This window comes from Geotrypetes seraphini, chromosome 6, assembly GCF_902459505.1.
Source record: "Geotrypetes seraphini chromosome 6, aGeoSer1.1, whole genome shotgun sequence".
Taxonomy (NCBI): Eukaryota; Metazoa; Chordata; class Amphibia; order Gymnophiona; family Dermophiidae; genus Geotrypetes; species Geotrypetes seraphini.
This window is the reverse complement of record NC_047089.1, coordinates 172,441,557-172,456,189: the sequence shown is the minus strand read 5'-3', so window position 1 is coordinate 172,456,189 and position 14,633 is coordinate 172,441,557. Positions and strand designations below refer to the sequence as shown.

At 41.3% G+C, this 14,633-nt stretch overlaps 1 protein-coding gene across 1 annotated transcript in view; it reads left to right on the top strand.

The window, feature by feature from the left end:
- CLCN4 (chloride voltage-gated channel 4) overlaps positions 1 to 14,633 on the top strand; it is an 86,169-nt gene that overhangs the window by 23,610 nt on the left and 47,926 nt on the right. The window contains exons 4-5 of the mRNA XM_033950642.1: positions 6,101 to 6,288; positions 12,708 to 12,830. Coding sequence (XP_033806533.1) covers positions 6,101 to 6,288; positions 12,708 to 12,830 — 311 coding nt within the window. The remainder of the gene's footprint in view (positions 1 to 6,100; positions 6,289 to 12,707; positions 12,831 to 14,633) is intronic.

Sequence of the window (14,633 nt, the reverse complement as noted above, 5' to 3'; positions counted from 1 at the left end):
TCAGGAAGTATTTACTTGTATTAATATTTATGCCCCTAATAAGGAACAGGGCTGCTTTTTTGAAGAGTTGGGACAGGTGATGCAGGATTATCTTGAGGGACATGTGTTGGGGGGTGATTTCAATTTATCTTGGTACCCATCTTTGGATAATTCGGCGGGTGGGGTTAGTTATGGTCATCAGGAAAGGAAAAAACTTGTGGAATTTTTTGATCATTGGGGGTTGAAAGATCCTTGGCGCCACAGTAATCCTGGAGTTCGGGATTATTCTTATTTTTCTGAGGTACATAATTCTTACTCTAGGATAGATTTTTGGGGGTTCTCGGCGGAGGTGTTATTGTGGGTGGATGAGGTGGAGATGGCATCAAGGGTGTGGTCTGATCATTCTCCGGTGTGGTTTTCTTTATTGTGTAGGGAGGAGAGTCATGGCAAGAAATTTTGGTGTATGAATGAGGGGCTTTTGCTGGATCCTTCTAATGTCTCTCAACTGATGGAAAATCTTAAAGAATATATTCAGTATAATCTTACAGAGGGGATTTCTCTGGTAATGTTCTGGGAGGGATTAAAATGTGTAATGAGGAGGAGGATTATATTCTTGGGGGCTTTTTGAAAGAAGGAGAGAGATCAACAGGAGAAGAACCTCCGGGCGCAGTTGCTGAAGTTGGAGCTCAACATAAGCGGGAGAGGGGGAGTGCAGAGGTACTAAGTCAGATTCGGAAAGTGAAGGGTGATATTCAGGAGTTGGAGTTGCAAGATATTTCACAGCATCTTGAGATTTTGAAGAAAAATTATTTCAAATTGGGCAATAAAGCGGGGCGTCTTCTGGCACATAAGCTTCGCAAACAGCATCAGCAAAATTTTATTCTTCAGTTGAAGGGTCCTGATGGCGAGTTATTTAGATCATCAGGAGATATTGGAGATTTTCTTACCCAATATTATACTGAGTTATATAAGGAGGAGGATATAGTTTCGGAACAGGCGGTTAAGAACATAAGAACATAAACAATGCCTCTGCTGGGCCAGACCTGAGGTCCATCGTGCCCAGCAGTCTACTCACGTGGCGGCCCAACAGGTCCAGAACCTATGCAGTAATCCTCTATCTATACCACTCTATCCCCTTTTCCAGCAGGATATTGTCCAATCCTTTCTTGAACCCCAGTACCGTACTCTGCCCTATTACGCTCTCTGGAAGTGCATTCCAGGTGTCCACCACATGTTGGGTAAAGAAGAACTTCCTAGCATTCGTTTTGAATCTGTTCCCTTTCAACTTTTCTAAATGCCCTCTTGTTCTTTTATTATTCGAAAGTTTGAAGAATCTGTCCCTCTCTACTCTCTCTATGCCCTTCATGATCTTATAAGTCTCTATCATATCCCCTCTAAGTCTCCTCTTCTCCAGGGAAAAGAGACCCAGTTTCTCCAATCTCTCAGCATATGAAAGGTTTTCCATCCCCTTTATCAGATGTGTCGCTCTCCTCTGAACCCTCTCGAGTAACGCCATGTCCTTCTTAAGGCACGGCGACCAATATTGGACGCAGTACTCCAGATGTGGACGCACCATCGTCTGATACAATGACAGGATAATGTTTTTCATTCTGGTTGTAATACCCTTCTTGATTATGCCTAGCATTCTGTTTGCCTTTTTAGCAGCCACTGCGCACTGTGCCATCTGCTTCATTGTTGTTGATTATCTGGCTCAGGTGACCCTTCCTAAACTATCTCTGGAAGAGGTGACGTGGTTATCTTGGCCTATTGAGGAGGAGGAAACTTTGCTATCTATTAAGGCTTTACCTTTGGGGAAAAGCACTGGGTTTGGATGGGTTTTCCAATAAATTTTATAAATGTTTTAGATCCTTTTTGACAAAAAATGAAGAAAACAAAAAATTGTCCAAAAAACAAAAATCTCATATAACAGAGGACAAAAATAGATTCAAGTAACCAATAAACTACCAGAGCTTATGTTTCCCAAGGCATCAATTTATTCAAAACATTCTTTGCCCTTTTTTTGGGATAAACAATCAATTCATAGTCGTCTAGTAAAGTGATTTGTACTGTGCAAAAGATGTATTTTCAAGAATAAAGTGCTTAAAGTGCATAAAGTGCCCAAAAAAGGAAAGCACCAATTCTACTCGCCCGACGGCTGCCCAACTGTTTCAAATTTTCATCAGTTTTGATTGATGAAGTGGTGAGGATGTTTGAGGAGTATGGTGAGTCTGGAATATCTGGATGTGAAGCAATGATATGAACACACCTGACGCAGCGATTTGATGCGAAACAGAGGGTTCTCCATTGGGTGTAAGGACTGCCTGGCCTGGATTTGGAGGCCATTAGCAGCTAAGTTATTTTTCTTGCTTTTGCTGTGGATGTTATGAGCTGGACTATACTGCCTTTTGTTACATTCACCCACTGACTTTCATCTGTATCAGGTGTGCTGTTTGATACCACCTGGCAGGCTACTTTAGTTGCCTTGTTTTCTTGAACTATTTTTCAGCATTTACACATAAACAGCTTTTGTAGGAGTGGAGTTTTTTTGGCCAGATGAAGCTGAACTGAGGCCTTTTTCTCCACTTCTTTTCTTTTTCCTTTTTCCCTTTCTCTTTGGGGAGTGTGAATGTTGTTGGTTGTAAGTAAGGCCTTGTAGTGTTGCTGGGTGTGTGTATCGTTTGTCCGTGTGGGGCTTGTTTTTGAGTGAATAAGGGATAAATTTGCCCCCATGTCATTCTTTAATCAGCAGCTCCCATCACAAGCATACAAGTATCATAGTGAGTAAGGCTGTTACAGCCTAAGGGAAAAATCGGGAGGGGGGCTCTTTAAAGTGATATTGGACTGTTACTGAGGCTAGGGACAAGATTCTCCACCTGAGCCTGGAAGCCTACTTATTGTTCAGAAAGGCAGAGCTACACCTGCAGGCAATCTCCACGGTGCATGTTGCTAGAGTGGACAATGTCCAAGCCTATTACCTCATCAGGCAGACCTTAGACCTAGAGGAATGAATGTTATTTGTAGCAGCATTTCAGTCCATCATTCTTTGATGGAGTTGGCCAACTTTTGATCTAATGGCTACGGTAAGGAACAAGAAGGCGGACTGATTCTTAAGTCGAAGAGCCAAGCCCAGAAGTAAAGGGTTGGACACCTTAGTCCAGCCATGGCCAAAGAATAAGTTCTTGGTACGTGTTTCCTCCATAGCTCATGACAGGTCGAATACTTTACAGAATAGCAAACCACCCAGGCAGAGTGGTCTTTGTAGCTCCAGAATGGCCACACAGGCCATTGTGGACATCATGCGTCTTCAGAGGGATCAGGGTCTCAGACTACAGGTATAGCTTGATCTTTTATCTCAGGGCCTAGTGGTCATAGAAGATCCAGATCACTTTGGTCTTACAGCTTCCCCCATGTCTTTCTCAATGGACTTTTCCTCCAGGAACTTGTCCAAACCTATTTTAAAACCAGCTACACTATCTGCTCTTACCACATCCTCTGGTTTAACTATTCTCTGAGTAAAAAAAAAATTTCCTCCTATTGGTTTTAAAAGTATTTCCCTGTAACTTCATCGAGTGTCCCCTAATCTTTGTAATTTTTGATGGAGTGAAAAATCAATCCACTTATACCCATTCTACTCCACTCAGGATTTTGTAGACTTCAATCATATCTCCCCTCAGCTGTCTCTTTTCCAAACTGAAGAGCCCTAACCATTTTAGTCTTTCCTCATACGAGAGGAGTTTCATCCCCTTTACCATTTTGGTCGCTCTTCTTTGAACCTTTTCTAGCGCACTATATCTTCTCGTACTCCTTCTTATTATCTGCTTTGGAACAAACTGGCCCTCAGGAGCCCTCTGGAGAAGGAGGAGGAGTTGAAAACCTAGCAAGGCAAGAATCTAATCTCTTTATCTGTACTAAATACAATCACAATAAATAAATGTCACACTATCACTCTGACTCACAATAAAATCTGTTCTCCAAACAGTATAAATATCTCCAAACTTTATTAGTGCATAAAAGATTAAAGCCACAGTAACTATTTTTCATAAATCTGCTACCGCCACTCTTCTGGAACCATAGTTGACTATGAAATAAGTTAAACAGTCGGGGCGGGGTGGGGGCAAAGAGTAGGCATGTTCTGCATTAATTGGTCAGCTACATTGCTGCATGCCAACCAATTAGCATGTGGTTAGCATGGGAGCCCTTAAGGCCTACAAAGTAGGAGACAAAAGGGGCTTACATACTAATGGTGATGTGCTAATGGGTAAACTAACCTACAAGTATGTTCATTCTGCTGCCCCTCATTATCTCTCCTCTTTTCTCTCTCCTTATACACCTCCCAGAGAGCTCCGTTCCTCAGATCAGCTGCTCTTAGCTGTACCCTTCTCCTCTATTATCAATTCTAGACTTCATTCCTTTCATCTAGCTGCCCCATATGCCTGGAATAAACTACCTGAGTTTGTCCGCCAAACCCCTTCAATCCATTACCCTACTCCCCACTGCCTGGCCAGCAGATTAACTATTCCCCCTAACTGTATCCATGGCATCTGTTCGTCTGTTTGGATTGTAAGCTTCTCGAGCAGGGACTGTCTTCTTTATGACTCTGTACAGTGCTACGCACATCTGGTAGTGCTATAGAAAGAATTAATAATAATAATAGTAGTAGTAAATTAGCATGTGGTGGTTAATAAGAAAAATAGAAAATGGGACCATTTTATTTCTGTACTAAAAGTTGCCTCAGGCGAGTGTGATAGATCCGAATTGGCCACTTTTTAACGCAGCTTAGAAAAAGGACCCCATAATCCTTAATTAACTCTGGTGAAAAATTTCCCTTTTTGTTCTCTAATTGTGGGTAGCCTACAACAACAACAACAACAATTTATTATTTCTTTAGTACTACCAGGCGCATGCAATGCTGTACATTATACATGCAAGGCACGGTCCCTGCTCAGAGGAGCTTACAATCAAAGAATGTGTTTGAGATGGGTGGGAATTGGGAAAGGAGAAGAAAAAACAATGATTTAAAGTTTTTAGGCCTAGAAACACAAACAGATTTAATGAAGCAGCTGATGTTTCTTCAAAACAGTACTCACAAGTTGTGTTCACTCATTCCTTCAGTGCATAAAATCTTTCTCAAACATATTGACTTTGGCAATGCTGAAAAACAGAGCTGGGAAACACTGGTATACACTGCAGAGGGGTGAACAGTACGTGCTATATGGAGGCCTGCTGTTATCTTCACTTGCATTCTGTAGACCCTTTCTTAAAGATTTTCTACTAGTTGCTTAGCAACAATATGCAAAGGTATGAGACAGGTTATGCACATCAGTGCACATGTGTGTTCTATTATTTCCCACTCTTCAAAAGAATTGAAAGAAAGAAGATAGCGTGTGTGATTTAAAATGTTCCAGTAAGTGATTATTTTATGGATTTTAGTAAGTGATCAGAACATGTTTAAAACTGACTTTTCAATCTACATGTTTAATAACCCTGATTTGCTGGTTCTGTCTGTGCATCTGCTGTCTTACCTGTGATCACCAGAGGGTGCTGTGAGCCAACCCACATGGGCTTTGAAAGTTACAGGTGCAATGAAAAATACGTTTTCGGGAGGAGGTATTAAGATCAGTGTTGTTCAAAGTACTTAAGTAAAAGTAAAAATACATTTATTTTTTAATACTTAAAAGTAAAAGTACAGTGAAGAATAAATTTAAAAATTTACTTAAGTAAAAGAGTTATTGTCTAATATACCCCCTTTTACAAAACCGTAGCGTAATTTTTAGTGCCAGCCATGGCAGTAAGAGCATGATTTTTAAAAAACCCAAATTGATTCACCAAAGTGAATTGATGAATCGATTCAAATTGGCGAATCGGGCAGCACTGTTCTCAACACCTCTTCAGGACAAAAGCAGTTGGGGGTCTGGGTTACCTATTGTTTCTAAAGTAAAAGTGATGTCAGCAACACCTCCTGAATGAGCCACTATCAGGGCACTATTGTTAACTGAAAGGCAACTTCTCCTAACCACAACTCTAAAACATTGCTAATGTGCACATTTTTTATAGTTGGCAAGTCAACAAATCTAGAAGATGACATTACATGTGCTAAACTATTTCTATAATTTTCTCTCAGGCACTTTGGCAGGAGTGATCGATTTGGCAGTAGACTGGATGACAGATTTAAAGGAAGGTATCTGTTTGTCTGCATTTTGGTACAGCCACGAGCAATGCTGCTGGCGATCAAATGAAACAACCTTTGACCACAGGTACAAATGTCCCCAGTGGCAGACATGGTCTGAATTGATGGTTGGCCAGTCTGAGGTAAGCAGGACTTCATTGATAATGTTGATGGTAATAGAGTGGGTCTGAAATAGAAACTGCAGTACGTTGCCGGCATTAAGGGATCGCAACCAGGGTAGCTGTCCTAGGCCCCCATACCACCAGGGGCTCTAGCCTGCCCAAAGCAGAAGAAGACACAACCTTACAGTGGGTTTTAGGGACCTTTTCTAAGTTTCTGCCCTGTGCCTCACACTAACTCCAACTTCTCCATCCTCATGTGTTTTCCAAGTTTAAGTTTATTCTATATTTGATATACCAACCATCAGCAGGTACCTGGTCGGTTTACAATACTAAAATTAAGGTGCAATTTTAAAAGAAAAAAGGGAACATTTCATAAATATAACATGAGTGACTGACGAAACACAAACAATCTTGGTAAGAGAGGTTCTGGGGTAGGGGCATTGTGAAATACATCGAGATAAAAAATAAATTTTAAAAGGAAGGTAAGAGGGGGAGGGGATAAAACAAAGGAGGGGGTATCGCTTCTTAAAAGCGGTTCTCAGTCATCACTGAGCTTAAGTGGAATTAGCAGGGGATATGATCCTATCTCATATTTGATATACGTCCCTGAATAAAAATGTTTTGAGTTTGCTCTTATATTTGTCAAGGGATTCTTCGAGTCGAATGTTGAATGGGAGAGCGTTCCAGAAGGCCAGGGCTGTAACAGAAAATATAGTATTGCAAGTATAGAAGCTGAGAAAGTAATGAAAAAGAGGTTAGTTCAGGAAAGGAATAGAATGGAAAGCAAAGATGAAAATGCTATAATGCCCTTGTATAGCTCAATGGTATGGCCACGCCTCGAATACTGTGTGCAGTTCTGGTCACCGTATCTCAAAAAAGATATAGTGGAATTAGAAAAGGTACAGAGAAAGGCGACAAAAATGATAAGAGGGATGGGACAACTTCTTTATAAGGAAAGGCTAAAGCGGCTAAGGCTCATCAGCTTGGAGAAGAAATGGCTTAGGCATGATATGATAGAGGTCTATAAAATAATGAGTGGAGTGGAAACAGTGGATGTGAATTGCTTGTTTACTCTTTCCAAAAATACTAGGACTAGAGGGCATGTGATGAAGCTACTAAGTAGAAGATTTAAAATAGACCGGAGAAAATATTTCTTCACCAACATATAATTAAACTCTGGAATTCGTTGCCGGAGAATGTGATGTGAGAATGATTAGATTATCAGGGTTTAAGAAAGGTTTGGATAATTTCCTAAAAGAGAAGTCTATAGGTCATTATTGAGATGGCTTTCGGAAATCCACTGCTTATTTCTAGGATAAGCAGCATAAAATCTGTTTTACTACTTGAGATCTAGCTAGGTACTTGGGACCTGAGTTGGCCACTGTTGGAAACAGGATGATGGGCATGATAGACCTTGTCTGTCCCAGTATGACAATTCTTATGTTCATAAACTACAAAAGATCACAGAAAGAGGAAGACAGGCAAAAATATCTGGAAAAATTAAGAGAGGCTTGTTAAGTAGGCAGGAAAGCAAAGATGCAAATGGCAAAAAAATAGCTGACATAGTAAAACAGAGGGACAAGACATTTTTTTAGATATATTAGTATTAGGAAGAAGTGCAAAAGTTGAATTGTGAGACTCAAAGGTGAAGGGGAGGAATATGTAGAAGCTGATAAGTTTGAATTGCTTAATAAATATTTATGTTCTGTGTTCACAGCTGAAGCACCGGGAGTAGGACTGCAGAAAACAAATGCAAGTAGGGATGAAGGTGTGGCAGACCTTGATTGATTTTCACAGGATTGTGTTCATGAGGGGTTAGTTAAACTAAAAGTGGGCAAAGCGATGGGACCGGACAATGTACATTCGAGGGTACTGAGGGAAGTTCTGGCGGCTCTGCTGGCTGACCTTTTCAATGCTTCTTTAGAGTTGGGAGTGAAACCGGAGGACTGGAGAAGGGTGGATGTGGTCCATCTCCACAAAAGTGGAAGTAAGGAAGAAGTAGGGAACTACAGGCCGGTAAATCTGACTTCTGTGGCAAGTGAATTAATGGAAACACTTTTAAAACAGAGAATAGTGCGGTTTCTGGAATCCAGTGGATTACAGTACCTGAGGAAACATAGATTCACAAGTCTTGTCAGACAACTCTGATCAATTTCTATGACTGGGTGACCAGAGAATTGGATAAAGGTGTGTTTAGATATTAGCAAAGCCTTCAACAGTGTTCCACACAGGTGACTAATAAATAAATTGAGAGTTCTCAGTATGGACCTGGTTGAGTGAAAGGTGACAGAGGTTAGTGGTCATAGGAGATCACTCTGAGGAAAGGGATGTTACAAGTGTCATGCCTCAAGGTTCGGTTCTTGGGCCTGTTCTTTTTAACATTTTTTGTAAGCGATATTGCTGAAAGGTTGTCGAGTAAGATTTACCTTTTTGCGGATGATACCAAAATCTTCAATAGAGCAGACATTCCTGATGATGTGAATAACATGAGGAAGCACCTAGTGAAGCTTGGAGAATAGTCTGAAATTTGGCAGCTAAAATGTAATGCTAAGAAATGCAAGGTTATGCATTTGGGCTGCAAAAACCCAAGGGAATAGTACAGTTTAGGGGGTGAAGAACTTTTGTACATGAAAGAGGAGCGGGACTTGGATGTGATAATATGCGATGATCTTAAGGAGGTCAAATAGGTTGAAAAGTTGACAGCAAAAGCTGGAAGGATACTAGGATGCTTAGGGAGAGGTAGGGCCAGTAGGAAAAAGGAGGTATTGATGCCGTTATAAAAGATTCTGGTGAGACCTCATTTGGAATACTGTGTACAATTCTGGAGACCAGGATGGAGTCAATTCAGAGGAAGGTTGCTAAAATGGTCGGTGGTCTTCATCATAAGGCATATAGGGACAGACTTAAAGATCTCAATATACATACTTTAGAAGAAAGGCAGGAGATGGGAAATATGATAGAGAAGTTTAAGTACCTACATAGCATAAATGTGTATGAGGTGAGTCTTTTTTTCATTTGAAAGGAAGCTCTGGAATGAGAGGGTATAGGATGAAGTTAAGCTCAAAGAACCATCAGCACCTATTTAAAAGCACGAAGTCCACTTGTGTGTTTTCATAGAACTGTTGAAGGGTGATCATGGCTGTGCAGTTTATCAAAATTTTGGAGGCAGGAGTTAATGGGCTAGGGGCTGGAAAATAAATTAAGGGGGGCACATAAGGCTGAAGGTTTGCCTAGGGCAATGTTTCTCAACTTGGTCCTGGAGTACCCCCTTGCCAGTCAGGTTTTCAGGATATCCATAATGAATTTGCATAAACTTGATTTGCATACACTGTCTCCATTGTATGCAAATTTATTTCATGCATATTCATTGTGGATATCCTGAAAATCTGACTGGTGAGGGGGTACTCCAGGTCCGAGTTGAGAAACACTAGCCTAGGGCACTCAATTTTCTTTGTTTTGGAGTTTTTGATTAAAATACTTGGGATGTGAAGTTCTCTATAAGTGAGTGACTTTCTGAGTGTGTGTTACACTCTCGTTTCTCGCTGGAGTGCTTGCTGCTTACATCATAAATGGAATTATTTTCTAGGAATGGCTTATTTACAATGTACAGGTACAACCAGAATTCCTTAATGGCGCAGCCTCAGTATCACAAAACTTTATTCTTTACTCATATTAAAAACTCAAGTTCTGCTTCCATCGCATAACTGTGATTGAAACAGTGACAGAAATAATGCTTAAATATTATGTTTTCCTGGTAAAATCCTCTTAAATAATTACAATTTAGGGTTGTATAGGCATTTATTTATTATTTTATTTTATTTGAAAAAATTTATAGCCTGTGCTTTCCAATATACAATCACAACATATATCATAATGTGGAAAATATTACAAGCACAAAAAAAAAAAAATCCACAAAATAAAAATAAATCACATTAATAATCAAGTTATATTATTCATGTATACTTAGGCACATATTCTATAAACAGCGCCTAAGTTAGGTACCTAACTTAAGTTGAAAATGCTGTTTAAAAAATTTGAAAAGGAAAAATGTAGGTGCCTATTGGCACCTTAAAAAAACAGCACCTGCATTGTGCCTGCGGAGGCACTGTATGACATCTAATGCCACTGTAGGCATGGGTAACGCACCTCTTTAGGTGTGATTCACATAAAAGGTTGATGCCGGAAATGTAGGCCTGGCAATTCTATAAATGGCACCATCATTACATTACTGACTTCGATTCCGCCTGAACCTTGCAGTTCTAAGCGGATTACATCAAAAAGATAACTGAACATCTCCAGGAAGAGAATTACAATTAAAGGCGTTGTGACTAATTCAATTTTGAGGAGAGGTTACAAAGTGATACATGATCAACAGCTGTTTTTAAGGTAGCCACCAACAACGGCACTGTTTATACAAACTGGGCCTTAATGTCTTTAAAAAGTCTCCCTAAACAGGCAGGCTTTCAAGAACTTCATGAATCAAAGAAAGCTACCAGTACTGTACGCTTCAGTTCAACTGGAAGTAAGTTCCTAAAGCTTGCTCCTGCCAAAGTGGCTCCCAAACCTGTTCTGGTGAATCCCAAGACAGTCAGGTACTCAGGATATCTACAATGAATATTCATAAGATTGATTTGCATATTGTGCTTCCATTGTATGCAGATATATTCTATACATACAATATGTATTCATTGTGGATATTTTTAAGAATTGACTAGCTGAGATCAGCCTGTCAGAGATTTTTGGCTGAGACATGGATAGCTATTAAGAAGGGGCCCCTTGAGAATAAAATAAAATGGGGGGTGGGGGGAGTGGGTTGATATAGAAAGCCTTGCACTAGAGGCAGGACACTCCAACCTCTTTCCCAGGCCCCCTGACCCTGTATCTTAAATGAAGCAGGAGTGATACCCTCTCTCCCTTGTTTCAGATGCCATCAACTTCAAAATGTCAGTGCTTGGCCTGGTATGATGCATTCTGTGATGCAGTGTATGGAATCGGTCTGACTTATGGAGGTGATGCACTTTGCAGGGCTGGACACTGTCATTTTAAAGATTATGGTAACAGAGGCAGGACCAAGGTAGCCTTATTTCTGTCTCATGTAAGGGGAGGGAAAGAGGATAATGTTGGAGGGGGGTACCTAGAAACCAGGGATGATATTTAAGTAGCAGGGAGGGGGTTGGGTTCGGTGGAGTGGGGGTTGGATCAGCAAGATAGGGGTGCCAGTATACACTAGAGCAGGGGTCTCAAAGCCCCTCCTTGAGGGCTACAATCCAGTCGGGTTTTCAGGATTTCCGCAATGAATATGCATGAGATCTATGTGCATGCACTGCTTTCAATGCATATTCACTGGGGAAATCCTGAAAACCCGTCTGGATTGCGGCCCTCAAGGAGGGACTTTGAGATCCCTGCACTAGAGTAAGTTTCTTAAGTTGGGGAGAAAGGGAGTGTGGACAGATTGAGTCAGTTTGGGTTAGGTCTGTGGGGGAGGGGGGCAGTGCTGGTGCACAAAACTAGTGAGGCAGGGGTGTCGGGTTGGGCTACATTACCCTGGATCTGGTGAAAAAATTCTGACAGCAACTGCATATTGGAGGCCACTGTTTCCATTTCTGCATTGCTTTGCCATATTTAGTGGCCTCATCTGCGTTCATTTGAATGCAGTATGTGGTCAATCCATGCTTAACTCTGTTGCTTAGCCAGTAACATATGCATACTGTATATCCCCTGGTAACTGTGTGGCTGAGTGGTAGCATTCTGCATTGGCCCAGAGTACAGATGCTCAGAGATTAAGTTAGTTTAATTATCGCTACTTCAGGGCTATGAATAGGTTAAAGTACTCACCCCATCAAAACATCTAAAACATCAGAGAGACAAAAATAAGACAACGCAAAACAAGGAATTAATGAAAACCTGGGATAGGAATCTGACACAGGAGAGAACAATCTGGCGGAACAAAGCAAGAGATACTCTAGGAATCAGGAACAGGAACACTGACCCAAGGCTGAGCAGAAGCAGGTTTGAAGAATCCCTTGCTCCCTGAGCTGGACCCAAAAGACACATTAAGGCAAAACAAAACCCAGACAGGAAACAGGAGGAACCACATAGAACAAGGATAGGCCAAGACGTAAGAAAGCAGAGAAAACATTCAACTCCAGAAAGACACACAAGGAAAGAAGGGGAGAAACATGCCCTGAATGACAGAGGTCTAACTCTGTGCTGTGCCTTACACCACTAGAACAGATTTGGAAACCACTGTCTTAGAGAATAAAGGATCTCACATGTACCCACACACATCTTATATTGTAAGGTAGCCTCTAAACAGATAGGAAATTGGCAGAATGCCATCCTTTTCTATTGTCCTGTAGCATGCAACGTAATACTATTGGATAAGTGCCTGGAGTGTCTGGGAATGCATTTAACCAGGTGTTTTGCTTTTCTTTTTCCAGGGTGCCAGTGCTTATATTCTGAATTATTTTCTCTACATCCTATGGGCACTGACTTTTGCTTTCCTGGCCGTCTCCCTGGTTAGAGTCTTTGCTCCTTATGCTTGTGGCTCAGGGATCCCAGAGGTGAGATTCTTTTTTCCTTTAGTTGCAGTTCATTAGTATTTTCAAAATCACCATGGCTTTTCCTCCTGGTCGACACGTGTCATACAAGATTCTTCGAAAAAGGATGATTTCAGAGAAAAATGAAGCTCCTACAGAGTTGGCCACCTTTTTCACCCTTGTATTATGTTGTAACAACAAATGTTGATAGTTGGTTTCAAACCTTGAGTCACAGCTGCCTACAAATTTAGGTAGATTTTTCTTAGATAAATAAGGGTTCCTTTTACAAAGCTGCAGTGGCGATTCCCCCGCGGCAAATGACTCGAAGCCCATTCAGTTCCTAAGGGCTTCGGTGCATTTGCTGCATTTGCTGCATTTGCTACCACGGCTTTATAAAAGGGACCCTAAGGACTCGCATGTAGACATCACACTGATACTCTCAGAGGAGAGTATGGCATAGTGGTTAGAGCTATGGCCTCAGCATCCTGAGGTTGTGGGTTCAAACCTCGTGCTTGCTACCTGTGACCCTGGGCAAACCACTTAATTCTCCACCGCTCTAGGTACACTAGATAGATTGTGAGCCCACCAGGACAGATAAGGAAAATGCTTGAAGTACATTTATGTAAATTGCTTTGAGTGTGGTTGTAAAACTAGAAAAAGGTGATATACAAGTTCCAATCCCTAATCCTGCAGTAATCAGTTACATGTGCTGATGTGATGTACTGTTTAGCACAGGAATGGCCAGCCCCAGATACACTCCTTCCCCCCCCACTAAATACAAATTTTTTTTAAATGCCTAGATTAGCATGTGCTAGTTTGGCATTCTTCAGGATGCTTGAGCATATCCTGCAGTACACCATTTTAAGCGTTAGGTGTGTGTTAATGTCTAAGGCAGTTTAGTAAAGGGGCCTCTAAGTTGTTGTAAAGAACACTCTTTCATGCTTATTTTCTTTCAGTCCTACAGAATTATTAGTATTTAATGTTTTAGCAGTTCTTCCTGCTCAGCCAGATAAATGGAAAACTGATGTGGTGATGATACCTAACAGAATTCCATGCTGATATCACAATGATACAGACAGTATGAGTTCAGGAAAGAGATTGCTTTTTCTGTTCTACTTCTCTTTATTCCTCAGTAGTTTCATGACTGTTCACATGGGCCAGCAGTAGTGACTGTGGCGCCCTGAGCCAATTTTTGCACTGATGCCCTCCCCCACCCCAAATCTGGTATTTCTTTCATCTCCCCCCTTCTCTCTCATCTCCCCCTCCTGCTTGACCAGATGAGGTACTGGCTCAGGGCACTGATGATAAAGGGTTCATAGATTGAGCTGGCCCTGACCATCGCTCGATTCAAGGCCCAGAACCCCTTTGGTTATCATGAGCTTTCATTCACAGCTGTCAGGTGTTTTCTCTGACACAACCAATTCCTCACTTGCTCTGTTCCATCCTTCATCTCTAGTGTGGTTGGCACAGTGGTCCTTTTCCCAGACTGGTACGAGTCGCTTTCTGTCAGCGATCATGTATCACTGCTACATGACCAGCCTGATCGTCCTCCCTTTTTGGGATTGCAAAGGCTGCCTTCACAACCAGCCATCTGAGGAAAAGGGGTGGGTTCAGAAATGAGTCTAGGTCTCTTTTAGTACCTGAATGTAATTCACCTTGAGCTACTACTGGCTAAATCCTTAATAACCCCTCCTGTGATAGAGTGCTGATGCAGGTCTACTGGGACAGCCCAAGGTAGGCAACATACAAGTTGAGTTTTTAAAGAATACACTACTTAAATGGAAAGTTTTCACTTACAAATAATAATAAGCACTTTTCCATAAATAC